This window comes from Mastigoproctus giganteus, chromosome 3 (genome assembly GCF_048544385.1).
Source record: "Mastigoproctus giganteus isolate SK-2022 chromosome 3, ASM4854438v1, whole genome shotgun sequence".
In the NCBI taxonomy this organism is placed as follows: Eukaryota; Metazoa; Arthropoda; class Arachnida; order Uropygi; family Thelyphonidae; genus Mastigoproctus; species Mastigoproctus giganteus.
Window position 1 is genome coordinate 125,414,944 of NC_143577.1, and position 26,005 is coordinate 125,440,948.

Sequence of the window (26,005 nt, forward strand, 5' to 3'; positions counted from 1 at the left end):
CTTCTAAATGAATGCAAGCATCTCAAGCACTACTTGGTTCTTGAAAAATGTCAGACTCTCTCTCTGCGTTGTACAACAAACTAATTTTGGCAATTTTAAATCTGTTTCCAAATGTTGAAATCGCATTCAGAGTGCATGATGGTGACCAACTATACAGGGAAACACTCATTTTCAAAATTGAAACTTATAAAGAATCATCTTCACAGCACGAGGCAGCAGTGTTTGAAATGGCTTTCCCTCATGTGCATGGAAAATGATATCCTGAAGACTACAGACTTCAAGTCAATAATAAAACAATTCTCAACAAAGAAATTTTATAAACATTTGTGTTGATTAATAAAAAAAAATTCATTAATTCATACTGTACAGTTTACCAATTAATTATCATTTATATGTTGAAATGTTGGTGTTTTTCAAGAGTTATAATCTTCAAAAGTTTCTGTTGATTAATCCTTGCTTCACTTCATGTTTAAACACTGATTTTGTTGAAAGTAGCAATAAATCTAAAGGTTTAATTTTATTGACCATTTACATTTTTATTCCTTTCAATGAGTGGGTGGGACCCCAGTGCATTGCTTTGCCCAGGGCCTAAAAGACGGCCCTGCCAGACATTACTTTTTTCTGGCTTTTGCAGTTGTTTTGCACTGCATTCCATCACAGAGTACATATGGCACAGATGTGGGAAACCACTGGTGACGCCTGACCCCAAACACTATGCCAGTCTATTTGATACACTGCTTTTATCACTCCCCACATCAAATTTTAAAGCAAATAGATTATTTTTGTTTTTTTTATCTGACGCAGCTTGTTGGCCAATACATCAAATTGTTCGGCAATTTTTTTTTTCAGGAATACCATTTTCAAGTTGTTCTATCGCTTTGAGCTTGTTAATGATAGTTAAAGTAGAGTGTTTTCTTTTTATTCCACTTTTTAATTCTTTAGAACCATAATTATATAAAATATGTTGACACGTACATATGTATATATGTCTGAGTTGGACATTTGTCCGACTCAGAGTCAACAATGATACTGAACAACACTAAAGACAATGTGATGTATGTTCGGTCTCTCTTTGTGCAGTCAACCATCGCACTGTCAGAGTTACTTATCTGGAGCTCACATCTGGTGAGTATGGGCTAGGCACACCCAGGATTCTGAGCTCGATATCATCATTCTTCTCTTTCTTGGCGATTCCTTTCTACTACTGACTCTCTCTCAGGGTAGCTCGGGCATTTTTTTTTTTGCTTTGGCTGGTAAGCCTCAAGCTTCCTTGCACCATATTGCTAATAATAATAATTTCGTGTGTCTTTCAAAATACTCAAATGTGAACAAAATTTTTTATATTTCAATCCAGATTATCCAACATATGGATTAACTGTAACTGGATTAGAGAGGGTTTACTATACAGGGTGTCTCAAAAATACACGGCATAACTTCAGGAATGAGTTCTTCATACGTAGACAAAAATATTTTATATCAACATAGTTCCAGAAATGCTTGGTTCCCGAGTTATTAACCGGAATGTCTTATCTCCCACAGGCTTATTTCCTTTATCACAAGGTACTGACAGAATCTGGTGGTATTCAATTCCGACCATGTACTCAAATCAGGAGCAAGAGGATATGCACTTTATGTACGGTTTGGTGGACGGTAATGCTCTGGAGGCTCGTTGTTTGTACCACAAAAGGTTCACAGAATGAAGATGTTCACACAGGAAAACGTTTGAAGATATCCATTGCCGCCTTTGTGAACATAGGATGTTTACACCTCGTGCTGCCGACAGAGGATGACCAAGATCTACGACTCCTGAAGTAGAGGAGGTGATTTCGGATGTTGTGCATGCCACTCCTGGAATCAGCACACGCAGAATAGCAATGCAATTGGCTGTTCAAAGTTCAACTATTTGAAGAGTGTTGCGAGAACACCAACTGTATCCTTACGATCTGCAATGGGTACAGGCCTTGTCACCAGCAGATTACCCTGCGCAAGTAATGTTCTGCCACTGGTTCTAACAGCAGTGTGGTACAACTCCTCACTTTCCTGCCTTAGTGATATTCACAGATGAAGCATAGTTCATATGAGACGGAATCCAAAACTTTCACAATCAGCATGTATGGGCTGAGGAAAACCACATGCAATTCTTCCATCACATCACCAACAGCAGTTCAGCTCAACATCTGGGCAGGTGTTTTTGATGATAATTTATTTGAGCCCCATGTACTTCCAAACAAACTCACAGGGCAGGCATACAGAAACTTTCTGGAAAACAACATGCCTGATTTCTTGGACGACATGCCACTGATCATTCGTCAACAAGCACACTTCATGCACAATGGTGCTCCATTACACTTCAGCCACCTAGCCTGCAATTACCTGAATCAAAGTTTTCCTGGTCTGTGGATAGGTAGAGGTGGACCAACTGCCTGGTCTCCATGCTCACTGATTTAAACCCACTAGATTTCTTATTGTGGGGCCATTTAAAGTCATTGGTGTATTCAACTCCAGTAGCTGATATGGAAACTCTCCACAATCGAATTGTGGCAGGTTGTGAGACAATAGGAAACATCGATGTGAGGCCTGTATTCAGGCAGAAGGTGGACATTTTGAACAATTACTATAAGGTGATGTGAACAGTTAAGTTCATAGACAGACATTCAAAACTTGGAACCAAGCATTTTCGGAACTATGTTGATATTAAATATTTGTATTATCTACGTAGGAGGAAATCATTCCTGAAGTTATGCCGTGTATTTTTGAGACACCCTGTGTGTGTGTGTGTGTGTGTATATATATATATATATATATATATATATACACTTAAAATTTGCAAAGTAGTTAAAATATATATATATATATATAAACTACTTTGCAAATTTTAAGTGAAAACATGTTTATTAACTTGAGGTAATGAAAAGGATATCAAATATGAATATGTGGGATTGAATGAGATAAGAAAAAAGAATCTTCTTCTGACCTGATTATTCCATCTGCTACCTTTTCTGTTATGTCCATCAGAATGTCTATTTATGAATTAAGGACTTATTTTTTTAAAGTAGAAAAATTAATGTGTCAAATCAAAAAATGTAAAGGTCAAAGTAAATATTTGTGAGGATCAAATTTTACTAAATTTTCATAACAACAAAAATTCTAAATTTCAGTTACCTGAAATCCTTGACAATATTGTGCTCTTTTATCTATTGTGCATAAGTGTAATAATAAGGTTGCTTTAACCTACACATTTCTTCTGCTTGCTACCTTAAAATTTTTTAGCTCCTTTATATGCTATACCAGGGATTAGCGATACCAGGTTTTTTTTTAATCTGTATTTGAAAAAAAAATCTAACTCATCATGGTCCAGATCCCTTTTTGATATAAAATTAGTAAAATGTCAAACAAATAATTATTATAACCATATTTTTATTTTATTACAGAAGAAAGAGAGATTGAAGACTGAGAGAGACAGAAGAAAGAGAGGAGAAGATGCACAATATGTATGGCTCATTGTAGGTACTGTGTATTAAAGGAAGAGAACTTAGAAAAATGCAAAACTAAAATAAGTATTTCATATACAAATTATTGATTCAGGTTCACATTAGTCTTGCTCCATGAAAAATTACTGGAGGTCTGGATATCGACTGAAATTCTCCAATTCTCCAACCTCTGAGTTATACTAGCAAGAAAAACAAAAAAACAGCAATACAATATTTATTTTGAAGAATTATCAAAACTGTTGTTGTTTTGTGAAATTTGGAGCATTAATTCCCACTAATGTAACTGATGTTGATTATTAGTTGCTTTTCTCTTCCTGAGTTCAAAACAATAAATACAGATATTTAATAACACTGGAAAGAGTACTTATTTGATTAGAGCTGTGGCTTTCATTTCCTGTGAAGCATGTTTTTCAAACAGTAAGTTAGCAATACACATTTTATACAAATGGCCTCCTTTACCTTCTTAGCTATTCTTCTCACTTAAGCAAAAATTACTAAACAACTCTTCTTAATGCAAACTTTCTTGTGTAATTGTCAGTTATCCAAAATCCAACTCTATGATGTTCATCTGTTTATAGCTCTCATTGATGCCCAGTAATCATGAATAAAAGCCAATATCCACCCCATGACATACAGTAGACTCCCGATCAACCAGGGAGGTTGGGAAATTAATTTCCCCGGTTAATCCACAAAAAAAAAAAATAAATAAATAAATAAATAAAAATAACAATAAAAGAAAATAATAAATTAATCAGGATTACAAACAATATGCATTTAATATAAAAAAAAAACAAATTGTATACATATGCAAAGGGTGTATGCAGGGGTGGGTAGAGGGAACATATGCCCCCATAACCAAAAATTTGAAATTAAACAAAAAGAATGCAAGAGGCATTCTAAAAAACACCTCAAAAGCCTGGTTGCCATGCCCCCCTAACAATGATACCCTGACCTGATCTCCACGCCCACCTTACGATGACACCTGGATATGCCATTGTATGTATGTGTATATATATATATATATATATATATCATCATCATCATCATCAGCCATTTTCAATCCACTGCAGGATGAAGGCCTCTCCAGCCACTTTTCAGTTCCTTCTGTTTTGAGCACTGGCCATCCATTTACTACCCACAAACTCATGAATTTCATCTATCCATCTCCGCCTTTGTCTTCCAGGTTTTCTTCTAGCTCCTCTTGGATACCATTCTGTTATTTTCTTAGTCCATCTGTCATCATGTCTTCGAGCTATGTGTCCTGCCCAGGCCCATTTTAGTTCTTTAGTTTTGATAAGAATGTCCTTTACTTGAGTTTGTTGCCTAATCCATGTGTTTCTCTTCTTATCTAACAGTCTGATTCCCAATATGATTCGTTCCATTCTTCGCTGTGTAGTTCTCAGCTTCTCTTCCATTCTTTTGGTGAGTGCCCAAGTTTCACTTCCATAAGTCATGGTGGGGAGTATACATTGGTTCATTATTTTACGTTTCAGACAAACTGGGATATTGCTCTTCAGTATGTGACTATATTTCCTGAATGCTATCCATCCAAAATTTATTCTTCTCTTGACTTCCAGCCATTTATCATTATTACAACTAATAACTTGTCCCAGATAAGTATATGACTCCACCTTTTCAATTACTGCTCCTTCAATCTTTATTTCCCTTTCTGTGGCATACTTGTTCATCATTACTTTTGTTTTAGCCATATTCATCTTTAGTCCAAAATCCTTACTAGCTGTGCATAACTGATTAAGATTTTCCTCTAATTCGTTGGGACCGTGGCTAATGACCACAATGTCATCTGCAAATCGTAAATGGTTTAGGTACTCTCCGTTCACATTGACTCCTTTCTGCGACCAGTCTAATCTTCTGAAAGCTTCCTCAAGGGCAGCAGTAAACAGCTTCGGAGATATTGTGTCTCCTTGTCGAACTCCTTTCTCAATTTTAAATTTCCTACTGTCTTTATCTAGTCTAATAAAGGAGGTAGCACTCTCATATATTTTCTTCAAAATCATAATATATGGGGTATCAATGCCTTGTCTTTCCAGTGCCTGAAACATTGCCTTATGCTATATGGAGTCAAATGCCTTTTCATAATCCACAAATGCCAGGCATAATGGTGTTTTATATTCATTTGCTTTCTCCATTAGCTGTGATATTACATGAAGGTGATCCATAGTTGAGAATCCTGTCCTAAAGCCAGCTTGCTCTTTCGGTTGATTCTCATCAAGTATTCTGTCTAATCTGTTAGTAATGACCCTTGTGAACAACTTGTAGATGTGGGATAGCAAGCTAATTGGTCTATAATTTCCAATTTCTGATTTATCTCCTTTCTTATGCAGCAAAACTATGATTGCATTATTCCACTGCTTAGGTGTCACACCTTTTCTAATGCACTTTGTGAAGAGCCTTGCCAGTTTTTGTGTTATGTCTCTTCCTCCCAATTTTAACAACTCTACAGTAACTTCATCTTCCCCCGGGGCTTTCTGATTCTTCATTTTCTTCAATGCATGTTCTACCTCATCAGGAAGAATATTGGGTGTGTCGTATGTGTTGCTACTTTGCAATCCATCTTCCCCACTTCTGGCATCATTCCCCTGCTCCTTGTATAATTCTCTATAGTAGTCTTCTGCTATTTGAATTATGCCTTCTCTGCTGTTTATAACTACACCCTCGCTATTCTTCAGTTTCAGTATCATTTGTCTTTCTGTATTACTGCTCATGGCTGCTGATTTAATTCCTTTGTTTTCCCTTAATGCTTGTTCTACTTTTCTTGCGTTAAATCTTCTTATGTCCTCTCTGAGTCTCTTTCTAATGGCTTTGCATAACTCAGTATACTCAATTTTCTCCCTGTCAGTGTTTTTCTTGCTTTTCATTTGTCGTCTTCGGTTCATCATGACAAGTGTTTCTTGACTAATTTTTTCTTCTTTGGATTTCTTTTTCCCTATAGGTTTCTTGGGCTTTATCACTTTCAAAAAGTTGTAATATTCCTCGTCGATATCTTGGTCCTCAGCAGTCTGCAGAAGCTCATACTTGTTCTTAAGTTCCAGTACATACTGCTTTTTCTCCTCTTCTGTTATCTCAAAGACCTTTGTATTATTTACTCGGGTCAGTTTTTTCCTTTCCTTTCCTACATCTATATCAAGTGTACATCTTACCATTCTGTGATCACTTCCAACATTTACCTTATTCAGGACAGTAACATCATTCACAATATATCTTCTGTTAGTGAGGATGAAGTCGATTTCATTAGTAGTTAATCCATTTGGACTCTTCCATGTCCACTTTCTGTTCACCCTTTTCTTGAAAAAAGTGTTCATTACTGACAATCCTTGAGATTCTGCAAATTCCACAAGTCTTTCACCTCTTTCATTTCTTTCACCAATTCCAAAATTTCCTATTGTTCCCCTTTCTGCGCTGTTTTGTCTTTTTCCAACCTTAGCATTGAAGTCTCCCATAATAATAGTGTAGTGGGTTTTCTGCTCATCTAGAAGACTCTCCATTTCTGTATACATTTCTTCTACCTCTTCATCATCATGGCTCGATGTTGGTGCATAAATCATTATAATCTTTAGCTTGTATCTCTTAGAAATCTTGAGTATTAGTCTTGACACTCTTGGTGATGTACTTTTGAATTCCAAAATGTTGTTTTTAAAATCTTTATGGACCAGAAACCCAACTCCACCTTCACTTCTTTCACTGTTTCCATTGGTGTACAGCAGATTTCCACTTGGTAAACTTATAAGTGATTCATTTCTTCTTGTTTCAGCCAAACCGATGATATTCCAATTCACATTTTCCAATTCCTTTTCCAGCTCTAATATCCTGTCTTCACCGATGAGTGTTCTTACGTTATAACAGGCCAAGTTCATTTTCCGTGCATGGCAGCCTGGTCGTACCCAGAGATTCTTAGCACCCTCTGCTTCCACTCTGATCCTCTCGCTGCCGTAAGAGGGAGAGTGAAAGCTGCTGGGGACTGAGGGCCATTTGTTTCGTCGTGCTTTCATGTGCTGGAGGGTTTGGTCTTTTCCTCTTCACGCTGACCAGGCGTCTTGAAGAGAACCACTCTACACGTTCGTTGCCACCTAAGTGACGTAACAGGGCTTACCATCGAGAAGGTGTGCATGAGTGGATTTTAGGGAGGCAGGTCAACCGGACTTCTCCTAAATCTTCTGTAATAGAGAGATATTGGATCCATCAGTGTTTTAGGCTGAGTGTCTGATAACACACAGGATACCTGTTCCCCTTTAAGCCCCTTATTAATATATATATATATATTCTATGCTTTATTATTTACTGAAAAAGGAAAGTAAAGAAGTTTGTTTCTTTACATCACTGACTGCCTTCCTATGAATAGCAGAATGTAAATTATGCAACATTATCTTGTCAACAAGAACCAGGTCCTCCTGCTCTGCAGTCAAGCAGAGCGAGCCTCCACATGAAACAAAGAAGTACTATGCAAGGTTTTATTTGTTGGCAATAGATTTTATTCTGCATCCTCATCAGATATAATGTGCTTCACTGCAAGACAATCTGCACATTTAATGGCTGTGATGGATCATTGGAATATCCTTCTTTGTTTTCTGCCTTTTTTGTTGCTATGCATTCTGAATGGCACCATGGTTTCGAAATAGTGTTTTTGGAATTGCAACTGCAGCTGAATGGATGATACTTTTTGTGATGTATGGAAGTGCATTATTGATAGGCTTCTGACTGACTGTAGAGATACCAAAATTAGCCAGATGTTGAAAGGTATTTCAGTCAGCCTGATCAATCTTCCACTGGGATAGCCTAAAAGGAAGACAGTCTCCCACCATGAAAACTAGTTATCATAGGAAGTGATCACTTCCATTCAGGTTCTTCTCCACTTCCCAAGTAACTGATGGGAGTGAGCAGATAGAAAGATCAATGGCAGAAAACGTATAGGTAGACATGTGGAAGGAAATGTTTGTTCCCACATTTAGAAGGGAGAGGTCACTGTCAGTGAGCATATGCTCTATGACTGGTTCTTTCCATCAATTTCAGCACTACCCAACAGTGTGTTATGTCCATTAATATCGCCAAGAAGTAAGAAAGGGGGAGGCAAATGCATTATAAGATTCTCAAGGTCATTCTGGAGGATGTCAGTCCCAGGTGGCTGGTTGGTTGGTTTTATTGGCGCATTAGCTACTAAGGCTATAATGCGCCCCCAGGTGGCAAATAAATAGAACAGACAATAAAAACCTCACTGTAAGGAAAACTGTAACAGTCTCCATGCTGGTTGTAAGTAACAAAGGCTAGAATGGAATCAGGTTGCCCACAAGGACAGGGATAACTTCTCCCTGAGCAGTGTCATCCAGAATTCTATCATTATGAATAATAATAATGTCATGCATGGTGGAGCCATCATTTGCCTTTAGAAAAGTCTCTGTAAGCAAAAGGAGGCTGGTTCATGCTTTTGCATTTTGTCAGAATCCACTACAATTCCACTGTAAGAATTCAATCATTACTTGGGTTTGGTGGATCTGTTGGTAAATCCAAAGTCTTGAAGGCTTATTTTTCTCAGTCTTCTTCTTCTTCTTTTTTTTTATTTTTAATTGAGGAAGTATGGATGCTGTCCAGCATCCATTTCTTACTCAACTCAAGCATAAATGACTTTTTTGATGTTACAGTCATTTCCGGTTGGGTTCTACTGGAACATTTCTTTCCAGTATATGTTTCCTTATTGCTTTTTATTGGTTGGTTTAACTGCTTTTCTGGCCTCCTGGTACAAAATGTTTAGCTCTGCTTTAAACTTTGTATTTCTTTTTCTTCCTTCTATCTCTGGCATGCTTAAAAGAATGCAGGGTACTCTCCTCAGAGCACCCTGCATACTTTTAAGCATGCCAGAGCACATTACATGATGTAATTTCATGGCCCTCTGCACCACAATAAGTGCATGCAAGAGCACTATGGAGGCCATTTGTGAATGTCCATATTTCTCTCACTTGTGCACCTTAGAAGGTTTGGAACATATGGATATACTTTGCAGTTCAGATAACCAGCTTTAATCTCATTAGAAGTTGGCATATTAAAAGCATTAATGAGCTTTCTAGTCAGGACTAGATTCCTATCCCTACATACAAACATTTGCTTTGCAGCTGTCACTCCTTGTCATTTTAGTTCTGAACAGATCTCTTCTCTTCAGACACATCAAGAAGATCTCATTCTAAGATCATGCCTCAGGATTACTTCAGTTTCTTGTTAAGTGTTACCATAACTGGCATTCCCCCCAAAAGAGATGGCTTGGAGGAGCTGCTCTGAGTGTTCATCACAGTTGGTACAAGGATGTCCCTAGAACACAGCCATTTTACAGATTTAGGGAGCCTGCCAAACCTATCAAACACTTCTGAATAAAGAAGAGTAACATTTTCCTTATAGTATAGGTTTCTCTCCAGTGGAATGGATTATCAGGTATTTAGTTGTTGGTCCTGATATAGTTTCAATTTTTGGGCTCCTGGTTGATGTGGCAGTATAGGCATTTATGTCATTATTTTCTGTAAGGTTTTTTTTTTTTGGCTGATGCTGCATAAGCTCATACACTTGCTTTCTTGCATCACATGCCACTACTATAGAGCACATTTGGGTTGCCCACTACCTGGCAATCAAAAAGTGTGCAGATATGGTGTCTGGGAAGACATATTACCAATATGAGAAGTCATTCCATAAGAACTTTTTTACCAATACTTCTTATGGCTTTATACAAGTTATAACAGCACTTTCAACACTCAGTTCCTTATTTCTTGCCAGGTTTATCAAAAAACACTCTTTCAGAATGATGGGTGTTTGATTTTATAAGATACAGCTCTTGCTCACAGTGGTAGAGAATGAAAAGGAACTGGGGGTAATTGTGCAGGCAGATATGAAGTTCTCTGAGCAGTGCAGATGGGCTGCAAGAGTAGCTCATGGTGTCTTATCAATGATATACAGGAATTTTTCTAGCAGGGATAGGGAGGTGATTATTCCCTTGTATAAGGCAATGGTCAGACAACACCTTGAGTACTGTATACAGGTCTGGAGGCCACATTTCAAGAAGGATGTAGAGCTGCTGGAACGAGTACAGAGAAGGGCAACAAGGTTAGTGAACGGAATGAAGGGTTGCTCTTACGAAGAAAGGCTTAAGTTTTGCAAATTACAGTGTCTGGTGACTAGGCACCGGCGAGGTGATCTGATAGAGGAGTACAAAGCCTTGAATGGTCTGAGCATGCTCAATGCTGATGGGATACTGCCTTTTGCTCAGAATAATCACCTGAGAGGGCATAAATTCAAATTGAGGAAAGACAGATGTAGGACAGTTGTGCGGAAATTTGCCTTTAGCCAGCGGGTAGTTGGTTGGTGGAACAGACTTCCATCCCTTGTTGTGGAAGTTGATAGCCTAAATAAATTTAAGGCTCAGCTGGACAGGTATTTCGAACAAAAGGAGGACTGAAGTGAAAGGAGTTTTTTTTGGCTGATGCTGCATAAGCTTGCTTTCTTGCATCATATGCCTCTACTAATGCTATATTATTCCAAAACACTTTAGAATCAACTACAGTCTTCTATAATATTGAAAAAATACTCCCAATTTCTAGAATATTCTGAAATCATCTACAACATTCTAACACATTCAAGAATTTTCTATTGCATTTGGGAATCCTCTACACTATTCTGGATACTTTCTTAAATATTATATAATTTTTTTGATTTTTATACATAATAGAAAAACTTTACTAAAATTGGTAAAAATGTTGGTCCCATTTTAATAAAAACTTTGAAAATTAAGAAAAATGAAAACATGATTCCAAACTTTAGGTGAGGGTAAATTATTCAGGTTCATGCTTGATTCATGAATATATCTTGGCCATAGCCTAAAGTGAGAACTCATTGAAGCAGGGACACCTTCACTGAGCTCTACTAACAATTAAATAAACAGGAATGCAAGTAATCATATCTCTAAAGTTTACTGGGTTATATTTGGATTCAATAAAAAAAAAAAAGATTCAATGAAGAGGATCTTATTGGTTTCCCTTCAGTGAGGAGCTAGGCAGTACAGGAAGACCCAAAGTGAACAGACAATCTTACACTTTCTGTAGACTGTGAACAACAACTTTTTTTTTACTCCACGTGTACCATAAATTACATTATAATTAAAGGGAAGGGGATGAGACAAAAAATAAAAAACTGCAGAAAACCATGAAAATTACAATATGAAAAATTGCAAAGCAAATTTAGAATACTCAACTGACACCATTAAAATTAAAAGAAACCTACAAATGATAAACCTAATATTAATTAATGAACATTAAAAATTATAAATTAACGTGGGAATAAAATTAATGTTAGAACTGTTATACAATATAGAAGATGCTATGTTAGCAGACTAAATAATGGTCCAAAAGCCAATTAATTTAAGCACAGAAAGATGGATCCTCTTCAATGAGGAGCTAGGCAGTACAGAAAGACACAAAATAACAGAACAATCTCACATAATCTTGGTTTTTATTTGTCTAACCTTTATTTTTATTTTCTCCACCCCCTCTCTCTACTTACAATCAGGCTTACAGTTCACCTGGAGGGGGAAAAAAGTAATCTAGTCGATAAAAAAAGATGTGTGCGATTGTTTGTTCATTCGGGGAGTTTCTGTTCAGCCTAGCTCCTCAATGAAGGTCCAATAAGATCGAAAACATCTTCAAGGGGAGTGGCATTAGGTCTTCTCATCTGGTTAACAGTCATCTTTCTACAGTCTGGATTATTTGGAGTTTTGTTTATTTAATTCTTTGTGGGTCTTGGTTTTCAGGCTGTCCAGTCTCGGACTCTAGGCTACATCCAAAGTATATTGATGGATTTTAAAGTTTTGACGCAACGGCATTTTGTGCCTTCTAGTTATGTTTTTGCTTGAGCTGAAAGTTTATTAGTGACTCCCCAAAGTAGTGCCAACTAATATAGCACCTTAATAATCAATTTATTATCAGTATACTGGAATCATAACAAGAGGTGAGATGGGATTGATGCCATTTTTGGCATTATAATCTGCACTTTCATTTTATGGGATTCCTACATTACTAGGGATCTAGCAGAATCTGGTTAGTTGATTATATGAGGGAGGGGTTCAAAAAAGATTTGTATTCACTCAGTAGTTGTGATAGAAGGTTAAAACAAACCATGTATCACACTTTTTCAACATAGTCACAAAACAAAACAACACATTTTTGGCATCTTTCAATGAATTTCTGTAGGCCACTTTTGTAGAAGTCCTCTGACTCCTTCACACCACGATTCGGCAGCATTTCATCAATAGCACTATATGTTTTCCAAGAGGGAAAAAAAAAAAAAAAAAAAAAAAACCCTTTGAAGCTGGAAAGAGGAAGAAATTCGAGAGTTCAAGGTTGGGGAAATAAGCAGGATGTAGCATTATTTTAAACCCACATGTGGGCACACTGCAGCATGTGAAGGGGCACATTATCATGAAGCAAGTGCACACCTTTTGACAGTTTCCCTGTCTTTTTTCTTTTATAGCAGAGTGTAGCTTTATGGAGGAGGTTGGAACAATACTTCACTGTCACAATACAGCCCTTCTGAAGGTAATCTGTTAGTATTACACCAAATACATCATGTTTGTTTCCCAAAAACCGACAGCATTACCATGTGCCAATTGGGTGCACCTGTGCCTTTTTGGAGGTGGGGGGATGGTTCTGCATGCTTCCATTGTTTTGTTTTGTTTCATCCATGGCGATTAGCCATGGAAAAAACTCCTCTTGTTTCTCCTGGCACACTGACAATGTTCATGTGCACATTGTTCCCTTTCCTTCTTCTGAAAAGGAGTCAAAAGTCTGGGAACTGATTTAGCACTCTTTACTCATATTCTGCTGTTGATAGATGATATTCTCCACAGACCCTATGCTAATTTGGAACACTGCAGCTAGTTCTTTGTCACTAACAGTGTTTTTTTTTTTTTTTTACCAAGGGGGAAAAAAAAAAAAAAAATTAGTTTTGTGTCATTACCTAAGATTCAGCTGACCGACAAAAGGTTCTTGTAGATCTAAGAGGAAACTAAATGTGGTTTCACGCATTGTTGAACAATGTATATTTAATAAGTACATCTTTACTGTGAGTAAAAATATACTTATATCTGTGAGAGTTATTTCAAGCAGTGCACATGCTGTGTAGGATCATTTCCTGTAAGCAGAAATAGATGAGTATGACCTATTCAGGTTCTGGCTAGGATTAGTGACTCATTTCTATTTTTGTCCATAATCAACTTTCAGATTTAAATTGAAACAGCTTGTTATGTCTTGGAATTTTTAAAAAAAGAAGTGTCCACTGTTCTACACATGTTCTTTGTATATATTGTATGTGTAAAGGATATGGGAATAGGACATTTGTTGAGGATGTACTGCAGCATGATCTGCGTATTCATTATTTAGAATGGCAATGTGGCCTGTGATCTAACAGATGATAACTATTTGTTACTGCTAATGAAAATGTACAAGATCCTGTCTTATTAGCTTTAATAAAGCACTGTAAGACAAAGAGGTGTTTTTCAAAGCTAACAGAGTCAGTACACATGACATTTTTTATTGACTGAGAGTTGTGAAATGTTTTTGAGCTTAAAGGCATTTAGCTCAGCAGTATAACTGCAGCATCCAGCTAAAAGTGAAAAAAGTTGCATTAAAGAATTCAATAGCTGCATCCACTTCACTGCAGGACTGAACCATCAACGCAAGGTGTGGTTGCTGTATGTTAACATTAGCATTAGTAGAGGCATATGATGCAAGAAAGCAAGCTTATGCAGCATTGAACAAAAAAAAAAAAAAAACAACTTCCACTTCACCCTTCCGTTTAAACGAAATACCTGTCCAGCTGATCCTTAAATTTATTTAGGCTATCAACTTCCACAACAAGGGATGGAAGTCTGTTCCAGCAACCAACTACCCGCTGGCTAAAGGCAAATTTCCATACATCTATCCTACATCTATCCTTCCTCAATTTAAATTTATGCCCTCTCAGGTGATTATTCTGAGCAAGAGGCAGAATTCCATCAGCATTGAGCATGCTCAAACCAATCAAGGTTTTATACACCTCTAACAGATCACCTTGCCGGTGCCTAGTCTCCAGACACTGCAATTTGCAAAACTTAAGCCTTTCTTTGTAAGAACAATCCTTTGTTCCATTCACTAATTTTGTTGCCCTTCTCTGTACTTCTTCCAGCAGCTCTACATCCTTCTTGAAATGGTCTCTAGATCTGTATACAGTACTCAAGGTGTGGTCTGACCATTGCCTTGTACAAGGGAATAATCACCTCCTTATCCCGGCTAGAAACATTCCTGTATATCATTGATAAGACACCATGAGCTATTCTTGCAGCCCGTCTGCACTGCTCAGAGAACTTCATATCTGCCTGCACAACCACCCCCCAAGTCCCTTTCATTCTCTACCACTGTCAGTGTAGTACCACAGAGTTGATATGTTGCTCTGGGGTTGCTGCTTCCCATATGTAGTACTTTACATTTGTCAATGCTAAACTTAATTTGCCACCTCACAGCCCATCTGCTCAACCTTTCCAGATCCAGTTGCAGCAGCATAACATCAGTAGTGTCCTTAACAACCCTGCCAACCATTGTATCGTCTGCAAACTTGGACATTAAGCTTGATATACCATCATCAATATTATTTATAAATACAGAAAACAAAAATGGACCCAACACTGAAGCCTGAGGGACTCCACTAATAACATTATTCCACAATGAGCAGTGTCCATTGATTACCACTCTCTGTCTTCTCCCCCTCAACCACCCCTTTATCCATAGCAGCAATTTGCCTCCAATGCCACACTGCTTCAATTTGTGCAGCAGTCTTCCATGTGCAACAGTATCAAAAGCCTGTCTACGATCCAAGTATATTATATCAAAGTTATTACCTGCTTCCAGTTCTTTTGTGACTGCATTATAGTATCCAATCAAATTGGTCAGGCAAGACTTCCCCTTAACAAAACCATGCTGTGTCCGAACTATAACTTAAGTCTTGTCTAGATGATCCTGCAGTGCTTCATTAACCAGTGCCTCCATTGATATTCCTGGAACAGAAGTTAAACTCACAGGTCTATAATTACTTGTGTAAGCCTTTGATCCTCTTTTGTGAATTGGGGTCACATTTGTACATCTCCAGTTATGGGTACCTCCACTGAGTCCAAGGAAGCTCTCATAATTATGGCTAAGGGTTTGCTTACTTCCTTTGCTGCCTCCTTTAATATAATTGGATAGATCCCATCCACCCCAGGTGCCTTTCTTGTCTTCATCTTCAACAATTTCTCCTCCACTTTACTCGCAGTTATTACAAGATTATCTAGCTTACTGCCAGAGTTGAATATACCTCTAGCATTCCCCTCGCTGAATAACTCCTCGTGCGTGAATGTCGATGAAAAATATTCATTTAGTTTGTTAGATACCTGAACAGGATCATCAACAGTTGAACCATCGATATCAAGTGGGCCAATCTGATTCATCCCCTTCCTTCTAGAGTTTACATAAGTAAAGAAATCTTTGCTGTTTTTCTTTGCATCCCTTGCCAAAGATTTCTCGTAATCTGCCTTCGCCTGCCTAACCTCCTTTGTAACTTGGTTACAGACCAGCTTATATCTATCATAAGCTTCTGTGTCACGTGTTAATTTGTATGTATCCCATGCATTTTTCTTCTCTGCCATATGTCTCATTAGTTCAGCTGATATCCATTTAGGCCTAAACCTTGAACAATATTTCTTAATTGGTATGTAAAGCCTAGTAGCTTCCAAGATAAATTCTTTGAATGCTTCCCATTTTGAATTTGCTGTTGGTAACATCATCAGTTGGCCCCACTGTATAAAATTTAAATATTGTCTCGGACCATCGTAGTCACCTTTACGAAAGCAATAACCCTTCCCCTTACCCCTAGGTTACCTAGGGGTAAAGGGATGGTAGTTACCTCTTTGAGTAAATCCCATTTCAGCACACTGTGATCACTGCCACCTAGTGGTTCCTCTATCTGCAGATTCTTAATGCATGAAGAATCACTACTGATAATCAAATCAAGAGTATTACTCCCTCTAGTTGCCTCCCGAACATGCAGAGGTAGAAAACAATCATCCAATAAATCCACAAAAGCCTTGCTAGTGAGTGAGTGACTAGGCCCCAAATTCCAGTCAATATCTGGGAAATTAAAATCCCCCATCATAAGACTCTCTGATTTACTGGCCCACTCTATTTCCCTGTACAGTTCCTTATTATACTCATCAGAGTCATTAGGCCTATAGCACACTACTACTCTCAATTTTGATCTCCCAGTGCTAATGTCACACCAAACTGACTCAACACTGTAATGTCCAGCGATGTTGACTGGCTTCACTTCCTTGGATTTTGTGTGTTTCTTAACTAATAGCATAACTCCTCCTCCCTTCCTATCCTGTCTATCCTTTCTGTAGACGTTGTACTCCCCAAATTCCAGTTCTGCATTCCTTATATCTGTGTGACACCACGTCTCTGATATCCCAACAATATCCGCCTTCGATGCTTTGAGCAATACCTCAAATTCATTAAATTTATTTACCAAACTCTTAGCATTTGCATACACACAAGCATAGTGCACCTGTTCTTTTTCTTAGCTACCCTAACACAATCATGGTATTTACTTGTACCGCAATGACTCCCAGCTCTAAAAAATATATAAATTCATACACCGACCATTGAATAAAATTTAAAATTTAATATGACTACAATCTTTACACAAAAATATTTACAATAAACTATTGCGGAATGCTAAAAACTGTAATAAAAGATCATTTACAATAAAATTTGCTAAAATATAAAACATTAATAGCGCTAAAAACCTGAAGCTTTTGGGAGCGTCAGCTCCCTTCTTCAACAGTGATATTGACTTCCTGCAACATCTCCTTAAGTAGCAGTGATATGACTTACTGCAGGAAGTCATATCATTGTTGAAGAAGGGAGCTGACGCTCCCAAAAGCTTCAGGTTTTTAGCGCTTTTAATGTTTTATATTTTAGCAAATTTTATTGTAAATGATCTTTTATTACAGTTTTTTGCATTCCGCAATAGTTTATTATAAATATTTTTGTGTAAAGATTGTAGTCATATTAAATTTTAAATTTTATTCAATGGTCGGTGTATGAATTTATATATTTTTTAGACATGAGTTTTCCCGACCTCAGAGGCCTCTTTCAGGATATTATGACTCCCAGCAGTCTCTGAAATATCCTGAATCTTGTTTTCCAGGCTTCTGCTCATTCCAATAGAAGCAGTGCAAGAATCACTTTCTCCTCTGCCAGTGGCTGCTGTTAATCTATTAGTCCTTGTATCCCACCAAGCTAGCAGTTTTCCGACCCACCTAACACTGCCTCGAAAACATCAGCAAATATTCTTGCACTCTTTCTATTTAAGTGTATCCCATCCCTGTAGAAGCAGTTCCTTCTGTTAACAAGTACAGACCAGGCTGAAAAATTTTCTACTGAGCCTTGCACAATCTTTCCAGGGCCGAATTGATTGACAAGGCTCTCATCGTATACTCCCTCCTATCCTGTCTGGGCAGATTTATAGACACTTTCAAATTCAACCCTAATTCCCGGCTTTTTTTCAACAGTGACCTGTACTTGTTAAGTAATTCTGCCGGTCTTCTACTCTTAATATCATTAGTGCCAACGTGTACAACTATATCACCTTTTGTGCCCTTAAAAGATGATATCCGCTCTACGTCATCAACCTTTGCCCCTGCCAGTTATACCCTGGTCCTGTTCCACCTATCCTTTTTACAAAGCATGTTTCCCGTTTCCCTGACAGTAGGGTCACCAATAACTAGTAGTTCCTGTGGGACCAGCGCATTCTGCCTTGGGGGGTTGCTGTTGTGTTGTGTGATGATCAAGTGCAAGCTCTGGCATTGATGTGGTCAGCTGAGAGCTTGATGGGCCTCTCACTTTAGATCCTTCAAGGGCATCCCCGTCTGTCCTTCAAGCTCTCATATAGGCCCATAATAATGCTGAGTTGTCGCCTGATTTCTTTACACTCCTTGCATCACACACACATCCACACAAAAACACCCCCATGGCAATATCATATCCCGTACTCGAAGCTCCCCAAACATCATGCAAGCAGTGCATTTTAAAAGGCTGTGATTCAGAGGACAACTGCCCCCCCCTCAGTTGTCCTCTGGGCCACCGCACTCCCATTATCTTGAGCCTTTTGTTTTGCTGCTATGGTCTGAGTCATGATTTTGATTTAATTTTAATAAAATTTCAATTTCAGTACAAAATTATAACCCTAAACTTGTATCCCAACACAGTTATAACGCTATATATATTTTTCAGTATCAAATATTATCTACGAGTTCCATTTATATAACTTCCGTATCAAGTTATGTATTAATTAATTATGTTACGTTTGTAATCTAAGTCGTTATATGAATTTAGTTAAAAGTACATTTAACTAAAAGTACATTAAAGTAACATTTGCTAGAGCATCTTTTTCCCATTGCTGAAAGTAATTATCACAAGAAACTGTGAAAGTAATCCACGGGTGATCCATTTCTGTGAAGTCCAACTACTTCATGAAAGTGAACATTCTAGCATTCTGCTAAGCTGATTTACTCTGGGTTTGTTTCTAGAGTGGGTGTCCACTGCAGATCACGTACTAGTGGCCAGATGGGATGGTTGGAGAGGCTTTTAAATTTAGCTGCGTAATTCAGCAGTACCATCTTTCTCCACATACTAAGTGGAGGTTCATGGTCTTAACATAACAGACTTTGAACTGGAAATGTTCAGTATGCACTGACGGCAATCGAAGAGCAGAATTTTGGATGGGGTCAAGATTTACCAAGATTTTCTCTCACTCTCTCTCTCTCTAGTCAAATCATATACAGCAGGTGCTCCATGATTTAGATGAGATCTAATTAGGGATCTATATAAAGTGAGTAGGGTATAATAATCTCGCCTGTTGTACTGGAAATGATTCCTAATATGTTCATTTTCTTTGTGCAAGTTCATAAACATACATGCCCTTGGAAGTAACATGCTCTTGGAAGTTTAGCTTATCAAAAATTAGGCCCAGGAGAAGAATACTGCTTACTACTAGTAGATGATGATCAGCTAAGCACAAGTTCAGGATATATCTTGCACTTGCTGCAGAAATGTATTGCCACAAATTTCTGGATAGACAGCTTATATTCGGTTGTCCTCTGTATCAAGTCTATTCAAATGCACTGCTTGCATGATGTTTGTGCAGCAATCAGGAACGGGGCATGATATTGCCAAGGGGAATGTCTTTCTGTATGCGATATAAGGAGTGCGAGGAAATCAGGCCCCAACTCGGCATTGTTATGGGCTTTTATGAGATCTTCAAGGACAGGGTGAATGCCATTCTAGGATTTAAATTGAGGCGCCCATCAAGCTCTCAGCTGCCCACATCAATGCCAGAGCTTGCACTTGAACACAGACACAACCCCCAAACCAGAATGCACTGGTCCCAAAGAAACTAGTTGTTGTAGGTGACTCTATTGTCAGGGAAACGGGGAACATATTGTGCAAAAACGATAGATGGAACAGGACCAGGGGCAAAGGTTGATGACGTTGTAGGGCACATATCATCCTTTAAAGGCACAATGGGTGATATTGTTGTACACGCTGGCACTAATGATATTAAGAGTACGAGACTGGCAGAATTACTTAGCAAGTACAAGACAATGCTGAAAAAAGCCATGATTTAGGGTTGAATTTGAAAGTGACTGCCATTCTGCCCAGACACGATAGGAGGGAGTACATGATAAGAGCCTTGTCGATCAATTCGGCCCGGGAGAGATTGTGCAAGGCTCAAGGTTCAGTTTCTGTTTAGTGTAACATAAGCACTGGGAAAGGAAAAATAATAATAATTGGTTTGTGTTACAGTTTTTCTCAGCCTTGTCTGTGCTTGTTAACAGGAGAGACTGCTTCTACAGGGATGGGATACACTTAAATACAAAGGGTGCAAGAATATTTGCTGATGCTATCAAGGCAGAGTTAGGTGGGTCGGAAAACTACTAGCTTGGGGGGGGGGATACACGGACTAATAGATTAACAGTAGCCGCTGCCAGAGGTAAAAGTGATTCTTGCACTGCTTCTACTGAAATGCAATTAAGCAGCAGCCTGGAAAGCAAGGCAATGGGAATTTCCAGGACTGCTGGGAGTCAGTGGAACAAGTAAATACATGTGCTGTGTTAGGGACTAAGAGTAGAAACAGATGCATGTACACCAATGCCAGGAGTACAGTTAATAAATTCGATGAGCTTGAAGTGTTAGTCAATACATCAAAGGCAGATATTGTTGGGATATCAGAGACATGGTGTCAAACAGACATAAGCAGTGCAGAACTGGAATTTGTGGAGTACAATGTGTACTCCCAGGATAGACAGGACAGGAAGAGTGGAGGGGTTATGCTGTTGGTTAAGAAATACATAAAATCAAAGGAATTCCACCCAATTGATGTTGGTGGACAATGCAATGTTGAGTTTAGTGTGTTTAGTTGTTTCTGTTCAGTTCAGTTTCTGTTTAGTGTAACATAAGCACTGGGAAAGGAAAAATAATAATAATTGGTTTGTGTTATAAGAATGTGTCTAATGAATCTGATGAGTATAATGAGCATTTGTGCAGAGAAATGGAGTGAGCCAGTAAATTAAAGTGTCTTATAATGGGGGATTTTAATTTCCCAGATATTGACTGGAATTTGTGGGTTGTTCAATCACACACTAGCAAGGTGTTTGTGGATTTATTGGATGATTGTTTTCTACAGCAGCAGCATATTCAGAAGGCAATTAGAGGAAGTAATATTCTTTATCTGATTATCAGTAATGATCCTTCATGCAGCAAGAATCTGCAGATAAAGGAACCACTAGGTGGCAGTGATCACAGTGTGCTGAAGTGGGATTTACTCAAAGAGGTAACTACCATCGACGGTAAAGTGAAGGGTTTTTGCTTTCGTAAAGGTGACTACAGCGGTCTGTGACAGTATTTAAATTCTACACAGTGGAACCAACTGATAATGTTACCAACAGCAAATTCAAAATGTGAAGTAATTCGAAGAATTAATCTTGGAAGCTACTAGGCTTTTCATACCAAAAAAAATATTGTTCAAGGTTTAGGCCTAAATGGATGTCAGATGAACTAATGAGACATTATGACAGAGAAGAAAAATGCATGGGATATATATAAATTAACATGTGACACAGAAGCCTATGACAGATATAAGCTGGTCTGTCACCAAGTTACAAAGGAGGTTAGGCATGCGAAGGCAGTTTATGAGAAATCTTTGGCAAAGGATGCAAAGAAAAACAGCAAAGAGTTCTTTACTTTTGTAACCTCTAGAAGGAAGCAGATGAATCAGATTGGTCCACTTGATATCAATGGTTCGACTGTTGATGATCCTGCTCAGGTAGCTGACAAACTAAATAAATATTTTGCATCGACATTCACACATGAGAAGTTATTCAGGGCGGGGAATGCCAGAGGTGAAGTAAACTCGGGCAGTGAGCTAGATGATTTTGTACTAACTAAGAGGAAAGTGGAGGAGAAATTGTTGAGGATAAACACAAAAAAGGCACCTGGGGTGGATGGAATCTATCTAGTTATATTAAAGGAGGCAACAAAGGAAGTAAGTAAACCCTTAGCCATATTTATAAGAGCTTCCCTGGACTCAGGGGAGGTACCCATGGACTGGAGATGTGCAAATGTGACCCCAATCCACAAAGGAGGATCAAAGGGAGAAACAGGTGATTACAGACCTGTTAGTTTAACTTCTGTTCCAGGGAAATTAATGGAGGCACTGGTTAAAGAAGCATTGCAGGATCATCTAGACAAGACTTCAGTTATAGCTCAGACACAGCATGGGTTTGTTAAGGGGAAGTCTTGTCTGACTAATTTGATTGGATACTATGATGTAGCCACAAAGGAACTTGATGCAAAGAATAACTTTATATTATATATTTGGATCTTAGAAAGGCTTTTGATACTGTTGCACATGGAAGACTGCTGCACAGATTGGAGCAGTATGGCATTGGAAGCAAATTGCTGCTATGGATAAAGGGATGGTTGAGTGTGAGAAGACAGCGAGTGGTAATCAATGGACACTGCTCTTCGTGGACTAATGTTATTAGTGGAGTTCCTCAGGGTTCAGTGTTGGGTCCATTGTTGTTTTCTGTATTTATAAATGATACTGATGATGGCTTAATTTCCAAGTTTGCAGATGATACAAAGGTTGTCGGGGTTGTTAATGACACTAATGACAGTATGCTGCTGCAATAGGATCTAGAAAAGTTGAGCAGATGGGCTGTGAGGTGGCAAATTAAGTTTAGCATTGACAAATGTAAAGTACTACATATGGGAAACAGCAACCCCAGAGCAACATATCAACTCTGTGGTACTACACTTAAGGTGGTAGAAAATGAAAATGACCTGGGGGTAATTGTACAGGCAGATATGAAGCTTTCTGAGCAGTGCAGACAGTCTGCAAGAGTAGCTCATAGTGTCTTGTCAATGATATATAGGAATTTTTCAAGCAGGGATAAAGAGGTGATTATCCCCTTATATAAGGCAATGGTCAGACCACACCTTGCGTACTATACACAGGTCTGGAGGCCTCATTTTAAGGAGGATATAGAGCTGTTGGAACGAGTACAGAGAAGGGCAACAAGATTAGTGAATGGAACAAAGGGTTGCTCTTACGAAGAAAGGCAAGTTTTGCAAATTACAGTGTCTGGAGACTAGGCACCTGCGAGGTGATCTGATTGAGGTGTATAAAGCCTTGAATGTTTGAGCATGCTCAATGCTGATGGAAATCTTCTTGCTCAGAATAATCGCCTGAGAGTGCATAAATTCAAACTGAGGAAAGACAGTTGTAGGATAGATGTACAGAAGTTTGCCTTTAGTCAGCGGGTGGTTGACTGCTGGAACAAACTTCCATCTGTCATTGTAGAAGTTCATAGCTTAAATAGATTCAAGGCAGAACTTGACAAACATTTGGAATGAGTGGATGGGTGAAATAAGGGTGTTTTTTTTTTTTTTTTGGCTGATGGTATATAAGCTTGCTTTCTTACATCATGTGCGTTTGCTAATGCTATATCCATTTTGTGTCATCCATAGTTCAATGCTGTTTACTGAGATCTGCATATGCCATGCAATGTAGTTCATATTCTGGGAATAACAGGATATAGTAAGATCATCAGTGTAGCAGTATTAATCAACAGTGTTTGGAATAATGTTTATTCGTATTGCAAATAATGTAGCACTGAGAACAGCGCCTGGCGGAATTCCTTGTTGTATATAGGTTTAAGGGAGAACCTGTTGGTAGCAAACGTGGGAAAGCTCTATATTGAAGGAAAATATAGTAAATGACCTGTTAAGATGTCTTAGGATACCACCATATGGTATCAAAGACATTCTCTATTTCAAGGTATACCATGACTTTTCATTTGATAAATGCCTTTCTGTTGTTTGATTCAATCATTACCAAAAGAGCTAAGGATGATCTATTTTTTGAAAGTCAAACCGATTATTACAGATAATGTTTCAAGACTGAAGGTTAGTGGAAGGTGCATTACTTTTTCTAGGATTTTACTTAGGCAGGTGGTATGGGCTTGGCACACCCGGGGTTCTGAGCTGGATATCATCATTCTTCTCTTTCTTGGAGATTCCTTTCTATTTCTGATTCTCTCTCTCTCAAGGTAACTCGGAAATTTTTTTTGACTGGTGCAGCCTAAGACTTAGGCTTCCTTGCACCATATGGCTAATAATAATAATAATACAGTTATGAGGAACAGAAAAATATCTTTCTGTTTGCGGATTGCTATTACATAGGAATGACAACAGAAACTAGGAAATGTATGTTAAGAGAAGATCTGATTGAAAAAGCTCAACAGTGAGGACGATGATTTCTGATTGAGATGTTTGAGAATGATACAGTAAATCCCATCAGGGCCAGCAAGCCAGTTCCTTAAAACAGTTCAGAAAGTGTGGGTGGTTGGTTGGTAATAAGGTAAAGGACAGGTAGCTTTAAAACTCAGTTTCAACTTCTCAGTGATGACAAATTTTTTGAAATGACTGATCATAAGTGGTTGAGGCAAATAATTCAGAGAACAAAGCTCCTAAAGAATTTGTAATATCTCCAGGGGAACAGATCTTCTTCCCCTTCCATTTAAGTGGAGAGCATATTGTAATATACAGTCGATTCCAGATAATTGGGACGCATCGGGACAGATCACTTTGGCCCAATTAAGCGGCTGCCCCAATTAAGCGAAATTTTAATGAGCTGAAAAGCACAATCTAACGGAGACAACAAGGTATGAATAAAATAAAGGGAATGTGGTATTTAAAGAAAGCACACTGTATTTAAGTTATATTGGTTCAAACATTTATTTAAAAATAACTAAAGCTAAAAGCAAACAAAATGTACATATGTAAAATGAAGATACAGTACAGAATAATGCCAGTGTCAAGTAAAGGTTACACATTACGTAAGGGTTCTTACTTTGAAAAAAATTATGGAGTGTACCCCGACGTGTTCTCTTTATGGACTGCAATTGAACAAAGTCGGCGCTGGTATCTAATGCTGATAAAGGACTGCCTTCCTGCATGAAATAACATCTCAATTCAGCGATACATTTCCTGGCATTCTGATTAGTCACTCGCTTAGGTATATCATCGTCATCTTCTTGATCTTTTGGTGTCTGAGTGTTTTGCCGCAATCTGTTCAATAATCGTTTCCTCATAATCTTCATTTTCATCGTGGCATTGAAGGTTATCGTCAATCGTTAAAAATTCTTCACAATTTTGGACCTGTTGCAGTTCCAAAGCCATTTCATTTTCTGTACAGCTTATAGTGTCTGAATCACAATTAGTTGTGAAACCACATTTAGCAAAACAATTCCAAATTGTTTTGCTGCTTATTCCTAGCCAGCTTTCGGGGACAAATTGTACAGCTTTTAACATTGAAACTTTTGCACTAATCTCTATTGATTTCGAAGATGATGTCAGCAGATTTTCCTCAATTGCTTCAAGGATGTGATTAACCAGCTTTCCACGATAATAGGTCTTCAAATTTTTTATAATTCCCACGTCCATAGCCTGTATCAGGGATGTGGTGTTAGGGGGTAAAAATTCCAGTTCAATATTTTTTAAACCAGCTACATTAGAGAGTGCAGTGCAGTTGTCCAATATCAACAGAATTTTTCTGGACTTCCGTTGCAGTTCCGCGTCTCAGTTCATTAGCCATTGCGTAAAAATATGTGGTCATCCACGCCTTCTTATTGGCATAATATGAAACTGGCAAACTGCCTATTGTAAGCCCCTTGAAACAACGAGGTTTGGCACTTTTACCAATAACCAAAAGTTTGAGTTTATCATTTCCTGACATGTTTGAGCAGCACAACACTGTTACACGATCCATTGCTTTCAGGTGCCTCCGTAGCCAGGTGGGAAGGAGCGGCAGTGCATAGCACACGCTTCTTGATTAGA

At 38.2% G+C, this 26,005-nt stretch overlaps 1 protein-coding gene across 1 annotated transcript in view; it reads right to left on the reverse strand.

Moving 5' to 3' along the window:
- Positions 1–26,005, reverse strand: part of LOC150088258 (ferry endosomal RAB5 effector complex subunit 4-like) — a 433,728-nt gene that overhangs the window by 109,296 nt on the left and 298,427 nt on the right. Inside the window, exon 8 of the mRNA XM_090369407.1 lies at positions 2,975–3,020. Within this exon, the coding sequence (XP_090225533.1) occupies positions 2,975–3,020 (46 nt within the window). The remainder of the gene's footprint in view (positions 1–2,974; positions 3,021–26,005) is intronic.